Below are 21,336 nucleotides of genomic sequence, written 5' to 3'. Positions count from 1 at the left end.
TTAAGTTCCACATTTGAAAATTTAATTTCCGGAAACTTCTGTAATCAATGATTTTTTTAAACGTCTGGACCATCGATCTCCGGAAACTTCCGGATCACTGTTAGCGAAAATTCCGGAAATCCGGTTTTTTCCGGAGCACAATCAGCCCTGGATTACTTTTTGTTATTAGAGTTCAGTGGTATAAAAGCAAATTGAGTGAAACAAATTAAATTGAGTAAATAAATCTTGAATGTGTATTAAAACATACTTAAGGGAGAAACTGGAGATCCTGACTCCATGCAGAATCCAACAAAACTGTGAAAAAAATCTATCACTTCAGTCAGAGGACGTGAATTTATTACTTCTCTTAGAAAACTTCTGAACTGTTGCTTATCTGCTTCAAATAGTCCATTAAATGCATTCAATATTTGCATGCGAAGTAACTCAGCAGTTGGTCGACTACGATGTCCTTCTTGACAGCTTAGTGGACAACCAAGATATTTGCAAATTCTGCAAGAAATTCCAGTTTTATTTCAATTTTTAGAAATAAAAAAAAATTTGACAAAAACACAATTTGAGTTTAATAAATAAAGGCAAAATTTAATAAAACTAAAAATGAACAAAGCAAAAAACTTAAGTAAATATTGACATAATTAATAAGTATTTAAAGAATAGTTGAAGAAGGCTTAAACAATTGGCTATAAATAATTTTATAGTTAACAAAAAAATAATTTGTGAAATTTTACTCACTTGTCTATAATATATACCGTTAATTTGAAACTTTAGTTTCAAATCATATTATGTTTGTACAGTAGGGAACCGATTATCCGGAACGATCGGTATTCCAGATAACTGATTTTTCCGGTTTTCTGAATCGCTACAAAAGGCCGTTTTTTTTATTGTTAAACCCAACTAAAAAAAAATATTTGGAAATAATCTTAAAAAGAAGAAAAAAATATGAAGTAATACACTAATGATTATTTCCAAAATGATGGTAAGGTAAACATCTTTCAAAAAAGAAAGAAAAATCCTAAAATCTTAAGGGCAAAATAAAAAAAAAATGTTTTTAAAAATGGCGGGAAAATGTACCGAATTTCGTTCCGGTTTTTTGGTTTTACGGTTTTCTGATTTCCGAATAACGGGTTCTGTACTGTAATTAGTATTTATTTTGTAATTAATATTTATTCCTCCAAATAATATTAATTTAAAATTTTGGCCTCTTTTAAAAGAAAAAAAAATTAAGTTACATTTCAAAACATTATCCAATATAGATTAAACAAAAAAGAATAGATTTAAACAAAAAATTAGTTGCATATGACAAACTTTTATCTGAAAATATATTTTTGAAAATATGTATAGTTATCATACCCAAAGGAAGACACAAATATGCTACAAAGATAAATACAATGTAGAAAAATTCCTATTCATGAATTGAATACAGATTTAAAATTGTATTTAAATTTGAAAATTTGGTAAAAAAATTCAAAATATGACGACTGAAATTTGCTATGTGTTTATTATTTCTTTAATCCAATAAGAACAATAAAATTTATAAAAAGATCATTGTACTTTGTTAATAAACAGTCAGTAGCAAAAAAAAAAGAAAAAATTTCATGATTGAAATTAGAAAATTATTCATTTTTGAAATAAGGATAGAATAACAAAGGCTAAACCAATCAAGGCGCTTTTTCCGGGCAAAAAATGTAGTGATAATTAAACATATACTTCATGAAGAATGAATAAAGAATCAGTGATTTAGCTAAAAATTGCTATATGTCCAAGGTAGTAAGATTAAAACATTGCAACAAGCATTTAACAATTTCTAAAAACTTATGCATGTATGTAAGGTATTAAAGAAAAAATATTTATTTCTGGAATTTAATTTTCCACTCAAATGCTAAGGTTTACCCCAAAAAAAATATTGTATTTATTGAGAAGATAAAAGGAAATATAATTTAGTTTTCAAATAGTAAATATGGACTACCTACATATTATGTGAAGGATTATGACATGACATACATTTTTCCTATCTCTTTCATAGCTTATTTAGTGTCGTCTTGCAATAAAATAAATCAACAAATAGATAAAATAAATGCATATTTTACCTCCATAAACTGTCCATAAAAAGATGATGCAAAGTCAGCTCATCTTTTTTCTTATCAAAACTAGATTTAGACTTTTCTGATTGGTTCATAGTGCTTATGTCAGTTCCAGGAGTGCTTATCAACGCTTCCTCAGATTTGTCAATTTGATCACGTTCTTTTTCTGATTGTTTCGTAATTATACCAAAGGACAGTAAAAGATCAAGCAAATTAAGAGCTATTTCACACACACGAAGTGATAATGCGCTATCACCAAGCGTAACAGAATGAACAGCCTGAAATAAACAACAGCAAAAAATATTTAAAATAAATCTTACTATGCTCAAATTTATAATAATTTTAAAATTCAAAAATTCATAGAATCTTTATTTTTCAGTAAAAATTTTTATATGCTATACATATCAACAACCAGATTTATATAATTATGCAAACTATAAGTTTTTTTCCCTACTTATCAGTTAACTAGGTACCAGACAAAGCTTTGAAAAATGAACAGCTATTATCTAGGTAAAAAATCACCAGTACACATTGAATTGAACATTTGTCTTTTATATGAAAAAAATTTCATTCTTTCGTAAAAACACAATACTTTTCTTTTCATCATAAGGTAATAGCAAAATTGTGTAGTCTATTTCAGCATTTTATTTAATAAGCAGTTTTCTAAAATTCTTATTTTTTAAAAAGTTAAGCTTGTTAATTTTTTTAGTAACTACCCTCTGTCCTAATATTTTAAAAAAATTGGCTACCATTTTATCACAAAGATTTTCATAAAATAAGATGTAACTTCTTCAATGCATTCGGGTTTATACAAATTTACTAGAGATGCGCACTTTCATTACTGACTACTTTGATGAGAATCTCACAAAATGTAAATCCATTTTTTTATGAAATGCATAAACAGTTTTAACTCATACAATTTTGTGAAGTTTCATGACAGAAAAAAACTGCTTCCATAAGATATAATTCATATAAGTTATTTTAACCCTTTATGCATAGTAGTCCTATTAATATTATTTCCATATAACAGTGATATAGGACAAAATATCCCACTCGAATCCCTACAATATGATTTTCCTCCTATCATTACTAGTTGACAACACATGATTATTTGAAGTTGAACACCAACTATCTAAGGAACTATTTAAGAGCGGAAATTTCATTTGAGAATGCCATTTTATGATTCTTCAATTCTCATCTCTCTACCTTGATTAATTTTGGTCTTTTTTTTTTCATTGATTTGATAATATTTTTAACTAGTTATAAATAAAATTGCTTTTTTAAATGTTTAACTTTAGTTAAAACTTTATAATGTGTCATAAGTCTCAAATCAAAAAATTCATGAAAAATAAGTAAATATTGTTAAATATTAAAAAAATATTTGTCAAAGTGTAAAATAAACATTATTTAATGGGACAAAAGTTTCACACATTACCAATAATTTTTTTATTAATTTGGGAGTAAATAAAGGGTTAAACTAGTATTCATAAACTCAAGTTTCAACTGCAGTTTCAAAATAATTCATTTAAGTCCACTTTTCTTCATAAAATTTACTTTCATGTTGAACTGACTGGTTAAAAATTATAAAAATTTAACTTTGAATAATTTTTATGTTCGAACCTAAATGCTTTTCAGACAGTTCCCGCCAACTACTACAAATATAAATAAGTAATATAAAATAATATACACAGCAATTTAATTTTAAAAATAAATAAATTTCATTTATTTCACACAACATTAATTTCTGAAATTAAATATGAACAAATGAAAACCATAAAAAAGCACCTTTAAGACAACTTCCAAGTTTATTTCGCCATCTGAAGTAATATAATAAGTAGACCCTGTTGCCTCACAACTGCTCTCTGAATCATATTTAATATTTGAGTCAGTTTGGCTTCGTGTTATTGTGAAATGTTGATTTGATGGATTAGGAGTTGCAGGAGGAGAACTATCATTTTGACCATTAACAGAATCCTGAAATTAACATTTATTGGTGTAATTAGTAACTCTAGAAAACATTTAATCAAATTATTTTATTTAAAAAAAAATTGACAGTTTAAAATATATGATAAAAAATATACAAATATAATAATATTTTTTAAAAACTGAGTTGTTAAGTTTTGAAAATAAGGAGACAGAAAAACTTTTCTTTACATCATTAAATTTCAAACAAAAGAAGAAAAAAAATCTGGATATAAATGTTAATACCACATTAAAATTATTTATTTGAGTTCGAATTGCATGCTTTCTATCTCATTTGTTACAGAGTGAAAATCATGTAACACATTCAAGAATTACGACAAAAAATATTAAAAAAAAAACTGGCAAATACTCAATTGAATTTACAGTTTTGTGTAAATTGAGTCTGACCTTATATGATAAGAGGAATTCAAAGAGAGAGAGAGAGAGAGGGGAGGAAAAAAAATGGAGAGTTTACTTCAAAACTTTAAAATTATTTTATTGTGTTTTATATTTTAACTGCTTTAAATTTTTTTAAAACTAATTTTTTTAACAATTATATTTGAAATAATAAACTGATATTTGAAATAATAAACTGATTTGAAATAATAAACTGATTTGAGATAATAAACTGAGCTTCTTCAACTGTAATGAAAACTTACAAAACTAATTAAAATTATAAAAAATAACAAATTATTAATTTTAATCTTTTTTTAATTTGTTCTTGAGGATTTCTTTACACATTAAAACATTTCTAAGAATGTTATGTTTTTTCCCCCCCTCAAAAGAGATAAAAGTCTTACAATACGGTTAATTTCTGAGTAATTATGTGATTGAACGAGGTTCACTCACAACTCTGAATTGATTAAAAAATCAACAAAGAATATATTATTGCTCTTTGGGGTAGCGGTGACGATGTTGCTGAGATTGAGTCGAGACTCAACAACTCACTAGAAGCCCTGTCCAAGTACACAGATGAACTCAAATTGAGCTTCAACCCAACCAAATCGATAACCATCTTCTTCACTACTAATAAGCGACTTTATAAATATGAACCATCGTTGTTTCTATTTATTGAAACACCTCGAGAGAACTACACTCTTCATCAACGAAATCCCGATTTTTGCTCCGTCTATCGAAGCAAACTAATTGCAATCGACAGGGGACTAGAGAAAATCTTGAGTGAAGGGAGCCTTGGAAATACTTGGATACTATCTGACAGCCGTAGTTCAATTCAACACCTCAAAAATTGGGCCCCTCATTGGAGATAAAACCAGTTTTTCGATCTTACAAAAAGTAAAGCTCATTTCCCAGCAGCATGAGGCCCACTTTCAATGGATCCCGTCCCACATCGATATCCACGGCAACGAGTTGGCTGACACTCTCGCAAAGAAGGGACTAGACCATTCAGTCCCCTCCACCTCAGAGCTTACATACCTTGAACTTTTCGCAAGGCAAAAGGCCCAGAACAAACAAAAGTGGCTGCTTCCACCTACTCACTACTGGTATAAAGCAAAAAGACCAGGACTCTCTCTATCTCTTCCTGGTGACAGGCAAACCAACACTTGCTTATCCCGACTGGCCAGTGGACACCTGAGTCTCACATTTTCTGTTAATCAAAAGATCTTTCCTCTTTGCCCTAAATGCCAACAAAACCAGGTATCACCTGAGCACATCTTAAACTGTTTAGGGCTGGACTGGAATGACATTCATTCCTCTCCCAGTCTGGTTTCGGATTTTCTTAATGTCAACGGATTTATTGATCTGCTCTGACCCCGTCAGACCAGATGGGAATTAGCAACAACAACAACAAAGAATATATTATCCCTGAAATATTAATAAATATAATACTTCAACTATAATTTTATAATAATTTATTATTTATAAGATATATATAATTGCTACATTTTATATATATATATATATCCCAACCATTTTATAAGTAGGTAGATATATACATAGCTAAACAACTTGGCTGACAGGAATTTTTCTAAGTTGTAGGAAATTTCCCTTTTTTTTTTTTAATTTACCTAAAACTGCTAACTTTCTTAACCACCATCTAAGTTGGCAGTAAAGATGATTGTAATATCAACAAATGGGACTTAATAGACGGTTAATCAATTTGTTATTAAAAAGTAACTAAATCAGTTAAGAGAGGCTTCAACTTTTATTAGCAAAAGAGCAACCTAAGTTTAACTTTAAAAGAAAGGGGAAAAAATTGCTGAGATCAAATCAACAATAAAATACTTGCAACAAAAGTTTTTCCAAGAATTTAAACACCTAATTCCTAACGTTATGTGACTGAAATTCAAATTATACTGAACAAAGGGATCTCACCTGATTCAGAAAAAACTGTACTGAAGCAACTGGAGAATGTTCTGTAACAGTAATTATTGGATTTGGTACACTGAATGTATGATAAGCTGGCATTTTTTTCACACCCAAAGATAGAGGTTGGTGTATGACACTCGTTGGAATCGAATCAAACTTATGCTCGCCATAATGATGTAAACTTGGCATACTGCGTCCCCTCACCATTTCTACTTTAATCATCTCTGCTGAATCCGTGTCTTCCGAATGCTTGTGGTCGAGCATTGCAAGAGCTGATTTAGGCCTTTGCATCTCCAAATGCTCTGATGAGAGGCAAGACTTAAATCCAGACCCATGGTATGGCTCTGATACTGATACTCCAGGCGCTTCAGGAGGTGAAGATGAATAGTTACCAGAAGCCCTGTCCAGGAGTTTTTCTTCCACAAATGACTTGAAGTCACTCACTTTCATTCTCTTTGACCTTTGCTTTTCTTGGGGGATGTCAAATGTAGTTTGGTGAAGTTCATGCATGCTGGTATGGTGACTAGGAGGTTGGTAGGAGTTGTCAACAGTGAATATATTTTCTAGACCTGATGGAGTGTACTCTTTCTTATTTTGTTCCGGAGACTGGTAAAGTGATATTTCAATTTCAGGAATGGGAAGGGAAAAACTTCGCTTACGAATGCAAGAAACGTCAGAAGATAACTCCTTGATCTCTTTCAATCTAATGAACATTAAAACTTTAGGTCCAATTATTAACATACTTAATAAAGTTGAAAGAATTAGAAACTTCAACAATAAATGCATAAAACAGAGGTTTTAAAGGAGTTTTACCTTTGAAATAGGTATTTAAGAGCCCAAAATATTCCTTCTTCCAACCATTGTGAAATAAATAAACAGCGTAAGACTGCCACATCTAGATATGTTGCCATTGCTATGTCAATTTTTTCTGTTTTTAATGGAGTACACTTGAGTGCAGATTCAAGAGCTGTTTCAGGCAATTTTACATCAGGTGTGTCGTGAATTGAAATATTCCCACAACTGCATTTAATGACATTGGAATCATCCTAAAAAATAGTTATAATAAAAATAAGAGTGATAATTGCTGCTCTAAATACCGTTAAAAAAAAGAAGAAAAAAATCAGTTTGAACACAATCTAATATTTACAGAAGTATAGTATGTTTATTATGTATTTCTGTAAATAAACCCATAATTTTCAGAATGCTTTTAAGATAGTGAGCAGACTTGATTATGGATTAATCTACCTTACAAAAATGGCTTAAAATATTCACCAGAAATAAAATAACATAATTGCATAAATGAATCCGTAAATGACGCCCAGTCAATTGCAGGAGCGCAGGTCCCAGTTCTCCTGATACCTTAGTTTAATTGATTGTTTTCATTTTACATCCTTGCCTTTTGCTTTATTTATGAAATGAAGATGATTATGAGACATTCCTTACAAATGGATTTTTAATTTTAGTAAAAGTTTGAAAAAAAATCACATTTTACTCAATTTTGGATGGGTATATAATAGGAAACTTAAGGGATATTTTTGAAAAATGAAGTAGAAACAACCAACCGTAGTTATAATCAATTCACCATAACTCAAATCTGAGGGGAAGAAAAACTATGATCTAGCAGAAATTCGACTAACCATTAGTATACATTCGTTTGCTTTTTGGAGTATCATAAATTTGAATATTGTAATTAATAAATAGTTTATTGGTTTAATATAGAAATTTTAAGATAAAGAGTCAATATAGAGTAAAAAAAAACAAGATTATAAAATGTACAATTGCACCTTTAATTGAATTTCAAATCTTTGCATAATTTTGATAAGAGAGAAACTGACTGAACCAGTTCAAATGATTTATTCCACGAGTGTTCAGAAGATTGTCATCAAGTGACCAAGTGATTTTAAAACAATGTGATAGACATGATGTTTTGCTTGTGTTTGCTTGCTTTCACATTGCCATCTAAACATATTTATTTTCATTATTTACATTATGTTAATTATTTTCTCATGCACAGAGCTAGGGGAAATTGATTTTTAATAAAAATAAGTATGACTAAGTGAATAAAAAAAGCAAAGAATTTTAATTTATAAATTTTTATTTATATAATTAAAACTCAATAACAATAAGGACTTTTCAAATATAATCGATTTTATTTTCCCCCTTCCTTAGGTGCCGTTTATTCATCCCATCTGAAACCTCGACGATCTTTTGAGGGTCATAATTTACCCTCAAATTTTGAGGAACCTTAAAATTTGGAGGTCTTATTTAAGACTTTTATTATTATATATACATACCTGCCCTGCTGGGCAAGTTAAGATGAAAACTACTTGCTTGATTGAAATGTTCACATGCATGTTGGGCAATGCAGTTTATGCAACCTCATATGCACCCTAATATGCAACCTCATAATGTAAATATTTGTTTATAATCTCTTCTTATCCTGATCATATATATTCGATTTTTATGTAACTTATCTAGTGTATTGGGTAACTTTGTCCTCCATCAACTATTAATAATACAGTCACTTTGGAGATTATTTACAGTTCTTTCCCTTCAATTTACTAACTCCTATTATTTCAGTACCCTAAACAATTTAAACTTAGAATCTTTGCTTCCAATTGAGCAGTTAATGTCATCTTTGATTATACATGATGATCCTTACAAAAATGCAAGGTGTTTTTGAAGTTGTCTTGAGGAGTCAAGGTTGATTTAAGGTTTATTTGAAGTTGACTTCAAAAACAGTTTTAGAGATCAACCTCTCAAGGTGTATAATCAAGGAGTATGAAGTTGTTTTGTTCACACTTCAGGTTGTTGGAAATCTACTTTAGAGCAAGCAGCTTAAAGAGATTAATTTTTGATGTGTACAGGCTATTTTTTCTACACTTCAAGCGAATAAGTATACTTGAGGTGTAGATAATTTCATGAGGAGTAAATGAGATTGAAATAGAGGTTTATAAATTGTTATTTTGGGTGCAAAACATAACCCCATTTTCTACCTTAGGTGTATATTTTTACATCTGTCAACCTCAAAAACATCTTACTTTTTTTTGTAAAAGTAGATCTTTCACTATTCGTAACTTATAAACTGAAATTACTACATTTGAGGAAAAAAATGTAATGTGAAAAAAAATTAGAATATAACGTACCTTTAATTTTACAGCTGGAGTGGAGCATAACTCACAAAAAAAATCATCTTTCTTAGGCTCAAGTTCTTTAGGCGATGATTTGTCACTTTCTGTTTCTCCTTTCTGTATTTTAAAAGAACATATAACTATTCTTGAAAGCATAAAACATTTCACACACAGAAAAAGTGATATGCAAAATGCTTACATGATTCCCAATAAATTTTTTAAAAATTCTTTTCTAAGATATCAATTTTGTAAAAGTTTTAAAAACATAATTTTTAAATTGCAAAAATTTTTAAATTCAATGCAATGAATAGTATATCTTAAAAGTTAATTGTTTTTCTTTCAAAAAGTACTATTCATTTTTTTATTTAATTACTAGTTCTAGTACTTTTTGAAGCTGTATATTTATAAAAAGTTAAAACACATTGCTATTATTTTCTAGCAGTTACGGGGACTGGGTACCAGGTATTTGTAGACACTAGTTTACATGTATAAATAAAACCGGGAATAAATACAATAAAAGTTACTAAATTACGATGAAACTTTAAAAAGAGAACTACAAAAAAAAGAAAGAAAAAAGATTTCAAAAAATCTCAAAGAAAAGTTTACATTTTCAGATCCAGTTGATGCAGGACTTGTTACAGTAGGCCCAGTGTCACTACTATCAACAGATGTGGTGCATTGATCTTTACTCAAGCGTTTTGCAGCACCTGAAAATAAAAATAAGTTCAACTTAAGCCCATAAATTTTGATAGAAATAAATAAAACATCATGAGCATTGTTCAAATTCATAAATTAATATTTCACCATAAGAAATGAAATTCAAAGAGACTATAACATTTAAAAGCATAGAAAGTTTCCAATATCTTAAAAATACAGATGTTGCACAACATATGGCTATGTTTTTCTTAATCCCAAACTAAATATCAAGGTTTAATATTTTTTGCTAAGTGTGATGCTAAATAACAACTTAAAGGTAATAAAAATCAATTTTCACAAAGTTTGTGAACACCATTTATTTTTTTATGATAATATAGGTGGTTACATTTTATGCAAAAGATTTATCTTTGACGTAAAAACAATAAAAGAACAGAAAAATTAGTGACACCCACTTTAAAACTCTGGAACTTAGAGAAGAATGTAAATAAGCAATAAGTGTTTAGCACATTATTTAATAATCAAACTTGCAGCTATTATTAAATCAGATAGTGTACAGCATACAAAAAAGCAAATAACCTGAATAACTTTTCATCCAAATGACCAGATTTCAATTTGTTTATCATGGGCAGTATGCAATAATTTATTTTAAAACCAATCAATTGTTTACTAATATTAATATCAGGGTTCGTTGATTTAAATCATGATTTATATTAACTTATTTTTCAATAAAAAATCTTTGATTTAAAAAATGTATAAAGCATAGTAACATGAGATTATTTACATTTTTTTTATCAGTTTTATATTTTTAAAATTTATTGTAAATATATTGCAGTGCTATAAGCTTCAATTAACAAAATTATATAACTACCTGGTACCTTTTTCAATGAAATTTTAAAAATCTTATTATTCTTCAGAATGGAAATAAAGAAGAGTGAAATTTTACTGCATTTTTTTCTTTTTTTTTACTTCTGTAAAAAGTAAAAAAGATATTTTTGCAAAAATTGTAATAACAATGAAATTTCTACCAATTCTCAATTTTAAAACTGCAAATATATTTCTGAATCTTAAAGTACATACAATTTTAAAAGGAAATTACATTTAAAAAAAAACAGCTGTTTTAAGATAAATTTAAATTTTCCTTTCTCATAGAGTAATTTTTTTTTCAATTGGTGAACTAAGTTGTTCTGCAATGTAATATTTTATCAACCTGCCCTTAAAGTATAAGGCCTCACTATTTAATTGTTTTAAAAGGTTTATTTAAAAAAATTATTTTGTAATATTTGCTTATTTTAGGCTGTTTTTTAGTCATTTATAATGATATACCTTCATTTTCAATAATTTTGATTCTTGAAATTTTCATTTATTATGTATTACTACAAACAATTTTTAATGAATTGATATAGTTTCCAATATATTGTAATGATTTATCATAATAATATTTCAATTATAATTATAAAATGTAACCAATTGTAAAACAAAATTTTTCAAATTATTTTAAAAAAAAGTCACATATCCTGATTATTATAAATATGGCATATCTATGTTTAAATTAAAGCTATGATAGAATTTTAAAGTACAGATTACACCCACTTGGTACAAATTATTTATAAAGTTTAAACTCAATCTCCATTCAAAAAAGATTAAGAAATTGCTCACAATCATATTAAGTAGAAGTCAAAAACAGTACGATAAAACATGCATGTTTACATACCCCCACCAATAAAAACATCTCCAAATTTGGTGGCAGTTTGTTTTTCTCTTCTTCCTTTTAAAAATGTGCGCTTTGGGAGCACATGAGTAGTAAAACAAGCAACATTTGGGTGCCTATATTCCCAAAGAGATTCCCACAATTTTAAGCCATTTTCCAAACGGAAACTTGTCATAAAGTCTGAGTGTCTCAAAAAATCTCCTAATGGTGCAAACAAGTAAACAAAAACCTAGGATGAAAAAAAAGTTTATTAGAAAATCATCAAATACTGTTAATACTTATAAATTTAGAAGAAAAACCGAACAAATTGTTGAAATTTATAAATTTAAGAAAAAAATGCAGAATTGACCAATTAAAAATCAAAATTGATTCAATTAAATATTTGGTGGTATAAAATCTAGAAATGGATATGCAAAACTCTCATGTTATTACATACTCAGGTAATGAAATTAAATAGGGTTACATACAGAGTCTGGTATAAAAATAAAAGAAGTGAAAAATAAAATGAAATAAAAAAATCAGAGTGCCTAGGGTCACGAAATTTATAACTTATTTTCCTGAAGAAGATACATTAAATAAGACATGGGTTTCCAACTAAAAAGAATTCTACAAATAGGAAGAATTTCTCAATTTCAACAGAGAAATGATATCAAACTTCCTCATTAAATAAAAAATGAATGACTACAGCAGTTCAGATAATATTGAAAAATTCATTTAAAATATTATTATTATGGTGATCAAAAGCACTTGAAAAATTAATAGGAATTTTTTTTTTTAATAATTATTTTTACCCCAAGCACAATATATAGAGGGAATATTCTGAAACGTCATATGAAATGCCTTATTCATTTATTGTTGAATGAAGAAATTTTAATAGACAATTTTATAAAAAACAAACATCGTTAGTCTTTAGTAGCAACAAAAAAATTATGAATTAAATGTTTTAATTCGTAACTAAAGATCATAACAATCATATCAATTTAAGCAATTTCAATTATTTTTAACAGCATTTTTTATGCAATTCATAAATTTAAATATCATTTGCATTAACACTCTGAACATTAGTCTTAGCCTTGCACAAACTTTCAGATTCATCAGAAAACCAACTAATTACCTGATTGTTACCCATATTATCCCATGGGAAAAAGGGGCATAGAAAGAAAATTTCAGTATAAATATATCCTAAGGGCACAAGGCTTGGAAGATTTAAAATATAATATTCCATATATGAAGCTTTCTTTTAATTTTACTATTCATTTTTTTAGTATTATAAAACTGTTTTAACTAATACTTTGGGCAGATCTGTGGATTCGCGGCATCAAATGCACCAATCCACAGGTGCTACTTGCTAATGCTTTGTTAACATTGGGGATTATATCAATTTTACCTCTTGTTAGATAGTATGTAGCATGATGAAGTTGTTGGATGCATATTAGGATAAGTAATTAAATAACTTGCATTTCTCCCCAAGTTCAAGATAAACTTTTATAAATTTTTTATATAAATTATAATGGCTTCTACATTACAAATTAGAATAGAATATAAATACTGCCTTCATTTTGGATGAGTACTTTACAATTGTTAGACAATGGTGGCAACACTGTTTGCTGGTTAAAAGAACTTACTGAAAAACTGTTTTAAGTCATTTTGTCTTCAAATAAATCAGGAAACAAAACTGTAAATTTTTTTTCTTTGGATAGGCCCATTTTAAAAGAAATAACCATTATTGGCTAAGTGGGTTTCCTCAAAATTTTATGACAAAACAATTGAGATCATTTGAAAAACTATAAAACGTTACCAATTCACATAAGTTAAATGTAGGCTATATGTTATCAAAGTGCACTAATGTAATTTTGATAAAGATAAAAACACGAAATCTGCTCATCTAAAGAATACAGTAGTGCACAGAGAACCTATTGGGTGTTTTTAAATTTTCATGCTTGGATTAAAATTTGATAAAACTTTACATTTCATCAGAAGTACAAATTGAATACATTTTTCATGGTTTATAATACACTTTTGGATTATAATTATATTATTATTTGATTGCAATATTATGTCACCTGTTTTCATTATGATACCCCAAATATTTTTATTGCAATTTTTACTTTAAAAAAATTAATATTTTTAAGAAGTTTCAAAATTTTTAATAGGAAAAGTTATATTTATCACTAAATTATATTTAATAATATGTGCAATTAATAAATATAATGCTTTGCTTAATGATACCAAACAAAATATCTAGATTACATAGTCAAAGCAATAAATTATTGATAAATAGTTGCAGAAAATTAGCTTATATTTAAGACTAAAACTTTTTTCTCTGATCTCATTGAAAAACATCAATTTAGGTGCATCATTGACTTAATTTTTTTTAAACCGCTCAAAAATTGTAGGTTTTTGTGAAAAAACTCAAGTAGGAAGTTTTGTGGAAAAATTTAAAAATACAGACACAAACTGTGAGTATTAAATAAGTTTTTATTATTTATATACAGATTGCTTTATGTACATAGCCTGGACAGTGAGGCCCTTCTTTGATATTTCTGTAAAATGTATAGATTTCAAACTTTTGAATAGTTTTAAAACTTCTGGTGTCACAGCATTTCTTCAGAATACTGATTACTTACCCAAACATGTTAATTGAGCTTATTTCTAAGAGGTTGTTTTATCTTAATTAGTTGTTAACTATTTAGTAATAGTACATAAACATAAAAAAAAACTATTTTCATTAAAAAACTGTTGTGATTAAATTATTTTTGAAAATTTAATCTGAAAGCAGTTATTCTTATAATTTGAGATATGTAATGAGGGAATTATCTTCTAGAAATGATAATAGTAGTGCATAAGATACATAATCTGACCTAAAAGGATAAATTAATAAGGAAAATTTAAAAAGACCTAATCACAAAGCAAATAAAATTTTTAATTTAAGAATCAAGATTTCAATCAAGACAATCTTTGAAATTTAAGGTAAAGATAAATAATGCTAAAAATGTTACAGGGTGGGTAGCCAGATTTTTGAACAAAATATAAGCACCTTTTAAGCACTCAAAAAATATTTTTCATCACTTTACAAAAAACAGAATTAAGATCTGTGCAGTAATAAAAATTATTTTTTTCTATCATTCAAAGTTCTTAATTTATAAACATAAAACCAATAAAATTCNACCAGAATTGAGATACTTGTCGTGAGTGTTACTCTTGCACCCCGCTGCCGGCGCCCTTGACCTAATCACAAAGCAAATAAAATTTTTCATTTAAGAATCAAGATTTCAATCAAGACAATCTTTGAAATTTAAGGTAAAGATAAATAATGCTAAAAATGTTACAGGGTGGGTAGCCAGATTTTTGAACAAAATATAAGCACCTTTTAAGCACTCAAAAAATATTTTTCATCACTTTACAAAAAACAGAATTAAGATCTGTGCAGTAATAAAAATTATTTTTTTCTATCGTTCAAAGTTCTTAATTTATAAACATAAAACCAATAAAATTCAAAAACGTTTTCAAAAACTTTACATAATCATGATAGAACAACTAGTTTTTGATAAATATTGCAGTAAAAATTGCAAAAATCATGCATTTTTTGTAATTTAGAACTATAATCGACACGGCAAAGAAAAAATCTATTTTTAAAAGATAGAAAATTAAGCACTGTTTACAAATCCTGAATAAAAAAAAGCACCTTTAAGGGCCTTTTAAAAATGTAAATGAAAAATAAGCATCTTTAGGCACTTTTTAAAAAAGTTATGCACCCTGTGTTATACTTTCTTTACAACAATTATTTCATATTCTCCTCAAAAATGAAGAAATACTTCAATTGGGAAAGGAATATGAAAACCAAAATTGTTCAGACACTGTATGTAACACCAGACAGATGACATGAGTGAATAAAAAGTGTATTTAAAGGAAAAAATTAACTTTATAACAATAGTAGTACTCAATATTTTAAGTTATTTCATTCAATAAATTACACAAAGTTTTTTTTCTGCCCTATCAGAAAATACTTGAAACAAAATAAATAAATAACAAAAAAAAAAATAGTTCAATAGAATATACACATGAAATTAAAATTGTAATGTACCTGAATTGAAGAAATAGGGAATAGGTAATGACTAGGTGGATGATAAAAGCCTTGTTCTGCTTCTGCATCAGCACATTCCTCAATAGCATCTAATATTATCCATTGCAGCGTATACAGCAATTTAGTTTCAGCTGTACCAAGTTTATCAAGGCATCTATCTTTACGTCGATAAAGAAGAGCAGCACAGCAATGCATTACATGGGGAAATGCAGCTTGAATTAATCGCCATCTAAAAATAAAATTTACAGTAATGTTATTCTAGTGACATTACACTAAAAGGAAACTATATATACTTATATTTTTCAAAGCTTTGAATTCTTATAAGTAAACGTTTTTTGTTTTTTTAAGACTATTTTAAAGCAACTACAATAACTAAAAATTCTATGGCTCCATAAAATATTTTGTTCCTATTTGTTTTGTTTATATAGCTGTGATATGGAAGTCAATGGCAGTAATTTAGTACTTAATGATGTGATTTAATAACATTACTACTAATGAGCATAATTGGTGGGGGATATTGGGTACATAACCCCTGCAATAATTAGAAATCACAAAAAGTCCCTTTTAATACTTCAGACAAATAAAGAAAATTTTCATGAATTATTTAAATGCATTTCAGTATTAGAAATAGGCATAAGATAAAAATAATTAACCTTTTTACAGATATTTAGTAGATTTAATAATTTTTTTTAAAAAAATGTAAAATTTAGAGAACTATTGATACTGTGCTTTAATTTCGTCCTCCTTAAAAATGGGGCTCTTACACCGACGCTCACAGTATTACTTAATTACCGATAGAGACATTACTACTTTACTAATAAACATTTTTTATTTTCAAAAATTATTTCTATATGGCATTCATATAGAAGTTTCTTTTTTATAAGGTTATAAATTACATTAATTAACAAATGATGGAAAAANTTGGGTACATAACCCCTGCAATAATTAGAAATCACAAAAAGTCCCTTTTAATACTTCAGACAAATAAAGAAAATTTTCATGAATTATTTAAATGCATCTTAGTATTAGAAATAGGCAAAAGATAAAAATAATTAACCTTTTTACAGATATTTAGTAGATTTAATAATTTTTTTTAAAAAAATTTAAAATTTAGAGAACTATTGATACTGTGCTTTAATTTTGTCCTCCTTAAAACTGGGACCCTTACACCGACGCTCACAGTATTACTTAATTACCGATAGAGACATTACTACTTTACAAATAAAAAATTTTTATTTTCAAAAATTATTTTCATATGGCATTCATATAGAAGTTTCTTTTTTTATAAGGTTATAAATTACATTAAGTAACAAATGATGAAAAAATTAAGGAAACAAGCTTCATTTAAAAAAAACATTTTACACAAATTTAAAAAAAAAAAAAAAAAATCAAACTATACTAACCTACTAATACTTTTAATTGCTTGGGTGAGACTAGGTGAAAGACCGAACTGAATATTTTGCACAAGTACTTTTTCAAAGGACTGAAATGGAAATTATTTATTTTAAAATGTACATGTTTATCGATTTTATAATATAAACTTTAAAATATTTATAAAAAGCTTACTTTGCATGCTTCACGTTGCTCCTGAAAAAATTATAGCATAATCACTTATACAAATCATTTATAGAAATACAAACATTTTGAGAAAACATGAGCGACAAAATGATAAAAATTACATTATAAATTTCAGAGGAAAAAAAATCCAAAAAATACTGAAATAATTTTTTTTATGATTTAACATTTTAAGAATAAAATTAATAATGGGAATTAATAAATTATATTAAGCTCATTAATAAAAGTGCACTAAAAGTTCAAAGAACTTACCATACAAGATGCTTCATGAAGTTTTCCATATTTGGGTCGAATAAATGGACTAAATAAGAGGAATAACATATGTTTTAAGATATTAAACAATTTCCAAGTGAACATTAAAAATTGCAACAAAAAATATAAATGAAAGAAAAGATAGTTAGCAAGGTAAGAAACAATTACTTAATCTCACTATCATTTTAAAATTGTTAAAAATATAATAAGAAGTAATAAAAAATATAAAGCTTGCATCATTAAATAGAATGGACTCTTCAAGACTGAATAAAAGACATTTAAAGAATAGTCAAGAAATGTCTAGTACTATCATCTTTAATTTTAAACCTGTTCTCATCCTTCTTGTATTGTCCAATCATGTGCTAATGAACACTATTTCTGAGCACTTAAAACATGTCTACTATTTTTCACTTTAATTATGAATTAAATGAAGTTTTCATCAACAAAAATTTTCTTTTACTTAAATTTTTCATAATATTAAAGAGAAACCCTGTGGCATGGATTTGTGATATTATCGGCATAAATTGAGGGCATTAGAAAGTGATTTAAAAGCGCCATTCAAATTTTACTTGCAGAATTTTAATTACTGAGAAAATTTATTAACGGAGAAAAGTCATTCAATGCACATAAGTATATAATAATTTGATTTTTTTTTAAACCCATAAAGCTTCAGTCTTTTTAAATTATAAAAAAAATTAAAACAAAGCCTATATTTATTTAATTTGTTTTTATTTTTGAGAAAATTAAAAACAATGTTTGCATTAGTTACTTTTAAAAAAAAATTCTTTATTAGTTAAAATGACTAATTTTTTTTAATAAAATAAAAAGTTAAGTAATGTTTTGATGCTTTTTAATAGTTTAACAACAGTGTTTTTTTAAAAAAATTTCCTTTCAATATGTGTTTGTTTAAAAATGTATTATTTTTAAACAAACTATTATCTTTTTAGCTTAATGTATTACTTTTAAATTAATTAATCTTTAGTCGATTGTATAGTAAAAACGAAAATAATAATAATAAATAAATAAAACAAGACATACATTTATTTCTATATTTATTAAGTACAGAATTTGAAAGATCTAATGATGTTTCAAACTTATTTTTATGATTATTAAGTACAGAATTTGACGAATTTGAAAGGTCTAACAATGTTTCAAAAGTATGATTTTTCCAACACATTTAACAAATGTTTTACTTAAATGAACATTTCTTTGATTTGATTTGTTTTTCACTTTCATTTTTTTTTAAATACATGTAAGTGAAATACTTTGTTACAGTTTTATTCCTATATTTAAACTAATAACCCTCAGGCCATTTTTAATTTTTAAAAAAAAATTAAAATAAGGTTTGTGCTTGCTTTTACTTTAAGTTGTCAGTCTTAAGTCAATCCATCTTTATTATTTTAATTTTAAAAATCAAGCAATGCTATTGATGTTATAGAAGCACTTTTTTTAGAATTAACATTTTGCTTGGTTATAGATTTATTATTGATTGATTTAGAGATTTTTGATCATATGATATATCGCCATGTCAAACAGAGGATATAAAATTTTATACATCACCTATATTAATTACAAAATATTAATAAAGAATACAGAAATTAAACATTTTAAAATTTTTTTATTTTATTTCCAATAACAAAGGAAAATGACAAACTCTTACAATATTAACAAAGAACATGAATAAAATCGAACACAATAAAAGAAAAAAGTCAATGTCCCATTAGCAGATGTCAAGTGCTCCAGAACCTCTTCATCTCAGAGCCCCCACACAGAGCTGTGCATCCTTACAAATGGTTCATGTCCATAATTTTGTCTATTCCACAAAGTAGCCAATTAGGACTCGGGAAAATGCCAATTCGGTGAAAGTGGTTCTATAGGCAGTCATGGCCTACCGCGAGACTGAATTCCACAACAGGGCTTATCTGAAATATTTTAGTCTAAGCTATTCCTCCAACTTCTTGAAGAAATACAAGAAGTGAGCAAGGCTTTCCTATTTTGTCTATTAGATTTTTATATTTCCTTTTTTAAAAAAAGAGTGATTTTCAAATGAATTACATGAAAATGAGGTGGGACAAAGGATGAATAAAATATACAGATTAGCTGCAAGACTGAATCAATGCTTGCATAAAGTTTTTTAATTAAGATTTTGTGTTCACAGAAAGTTTTTCCTTTGATTTAACTCCGACAACACGTTTTAACTTTCAAGCTTGTAAATTTACAAATTTTATGGGGTTTTATATAAATTACTTTTTTAGTTTTATGCATTTTACTGGCTAGTTGTTACCAAAACTCAACAATTATTTTGCCAGTTCTATTAAGGAAATGCACTATTCCCTAAAATTTGACACTATGGCTAATGAAATAAGAACATAAAAATATTATTTAAGTGTTATTGAATGCCAAGTAAGTTAGATAGTAAACCTTAAGAAAAGGAAACTCTTAATAATTAAACTCTTTCAATTTTATTAAGAATATGTCAAACATTAATAAGATACCGTGAAATTTTCAGCTTTTCCCAGATATAGAACCTTTTCTATATTTACCTAGTCTGTCTCCATAAGAAATTCTGAATTGGTAGAGGAACAGACAAACCTTCTGGATCTTCATCGTACCTTCTTTTCGGCATCTTACAATCTGAATCGTAGTAGTTAAGAAATCAAATATTTATTACGGTTGACTGTCTCTGTGCCTATATGACATTAAAAAGAACAAAAAGTTATTATACCAAACAGCTGGAAAACAGACAGGGACTATAGTGTATAATCGGGGATCCATGGTTTGGTGATAATTTTCGGTCAGTTATGCTGAAATTCCATTTCTATTTACCTTAATATACTTTGCGGTCTTTGCTTTCAATGACGTCACCTTCGGGTTACCGGAATTTTTGTTTACGATTGGTTTTTAGTTTATTTACATATATATTCGCTTATTTACAAATCGCCAAAAATGAGAGGAGCCCCCGATTGTAAACTATTACCTGTACTGGCAGTATAACTTTTCAACCAAAGAGATAGACTATACTTATACATTGTCTAAAGCATAATCTATCAAAATATGGTAACTAAAGACAGAAAATTTCAAAATGAAAGCAAACGCACCAGCTAAGAATATATTTCCAAATGCGTCGAAAAATATGTGTAGTTAAATTATTTGAAAAAGACATTGTCTAAGAAAATAAGGCAGTTAAGACTGTGCAAGATATATGCTTCAAACATTTAGAACAAAATATTGGGTTGCTAATAAAAGGGTAGGTAAAAATTATCACTATTTTGACAGCTACGATCCTAATTGCAAGGTTTCATTTTGTAAATAAACTAGATGTTGCCAACATTAAAAAACCTAATATATTTATCAGCAGTGCGAAATATATTGCCAAAACATTCTAATGAAATTATACTTTGGCACCAAAACATTATTCACTCCATAAATAAAATTTTGAGAAGTCCTATTTAAAACTTTAAATTTAAGCTTATTATGAGAAAAAATTCTCTTTATTTTTCAAGAATGAGCTTGAATTAAAACTCAACTCAGACAAGGGAACTTTACATTGAAGTGAAAAAT

General features: G+C 27.4%; 1 protein-coding gene across 1 annotated transcript in view; it reads right to left on the bottom strand.

Annotated features, from left to right (window-relative positions):
- The window catches only part of LOC107447578 (unc80, NALCN channel complex subunit), a 90,566-nt gene extending 69,450 nt beyond the window's left edge, over positions 1-21,116 (bottom strand). The window contains exons 1-14 of the mRNA XM_043046998.2: positions 20,874-21,116; positions 20,319-20,464; positions 17,776-17,824; positions 17,515-17,535; positions 17,352-17,431; positions 15,949-16,177; positions 11,868-12,093; positions 10,106-10,206; positions 9,515-9,616; positions 7,182-7,414; positions 6,375-7,071; positions 3,864-4,052; positions 2,085-2,356; positions 248-489 (exon numbers count right to left, since the gene is read on the bottom strand). Coding sequence (XP_042902932.1) covers positions 248-489; positions 2,085-2,356; positions 3,864-4,052; positions 6,375-7,071; positions 7,182-7,414; positions 9,515-9,616; positions 10,106-10,206; positions 11,868-12,093; positions 15,949-16,177; positions 17,352-17,431; positions 17,515-17,535; positions 17,776-17,824; positions 20,319-20,401 — 2,524 coding nt within the window. The 5' untranslated portion in view covers positions 20,402-20,464; positions 20,874-21,116. The remainder of the gene's footprint in view (positions 1-247; positions 490-2,084; positions 2,357-3,863; positions 4,053-6,374; positions 7,072-7,181; positions 7,415-9,514; positions 9,617-10,105; positions 10,207-11,867; positions 12,094-15,948; positions 16,178-17,351; positions 17,432-17,514; positions 17,536-17,775; positions 17,825-20,318; positions 20,465-20,873) is intronic.
- Positions 21,117-21,336: the final 220 nt, after the last annotated feature.

This window comes from Parasteatoda tepidariorum, chromosome 3, assembly GCF_043381705.1.
Source record: "Parasteatoda tepidariorum isolate YZ-2023 chromosome 3, CAS_Ptep_4.0, whole genome shotgun sequence".
Lineage (NCBI taxonomy): Eukaryota > Metazoa > Arthropoda > Arachnida > Araneae > Theridiidae > Parasteatoda > Parasteatoda tepidariorum.
The sequence above is the reverse complement of the archived record's forward strand: the minus strand, read 5'-3'. Positions and strand labels throughout refer to the sequence as shown.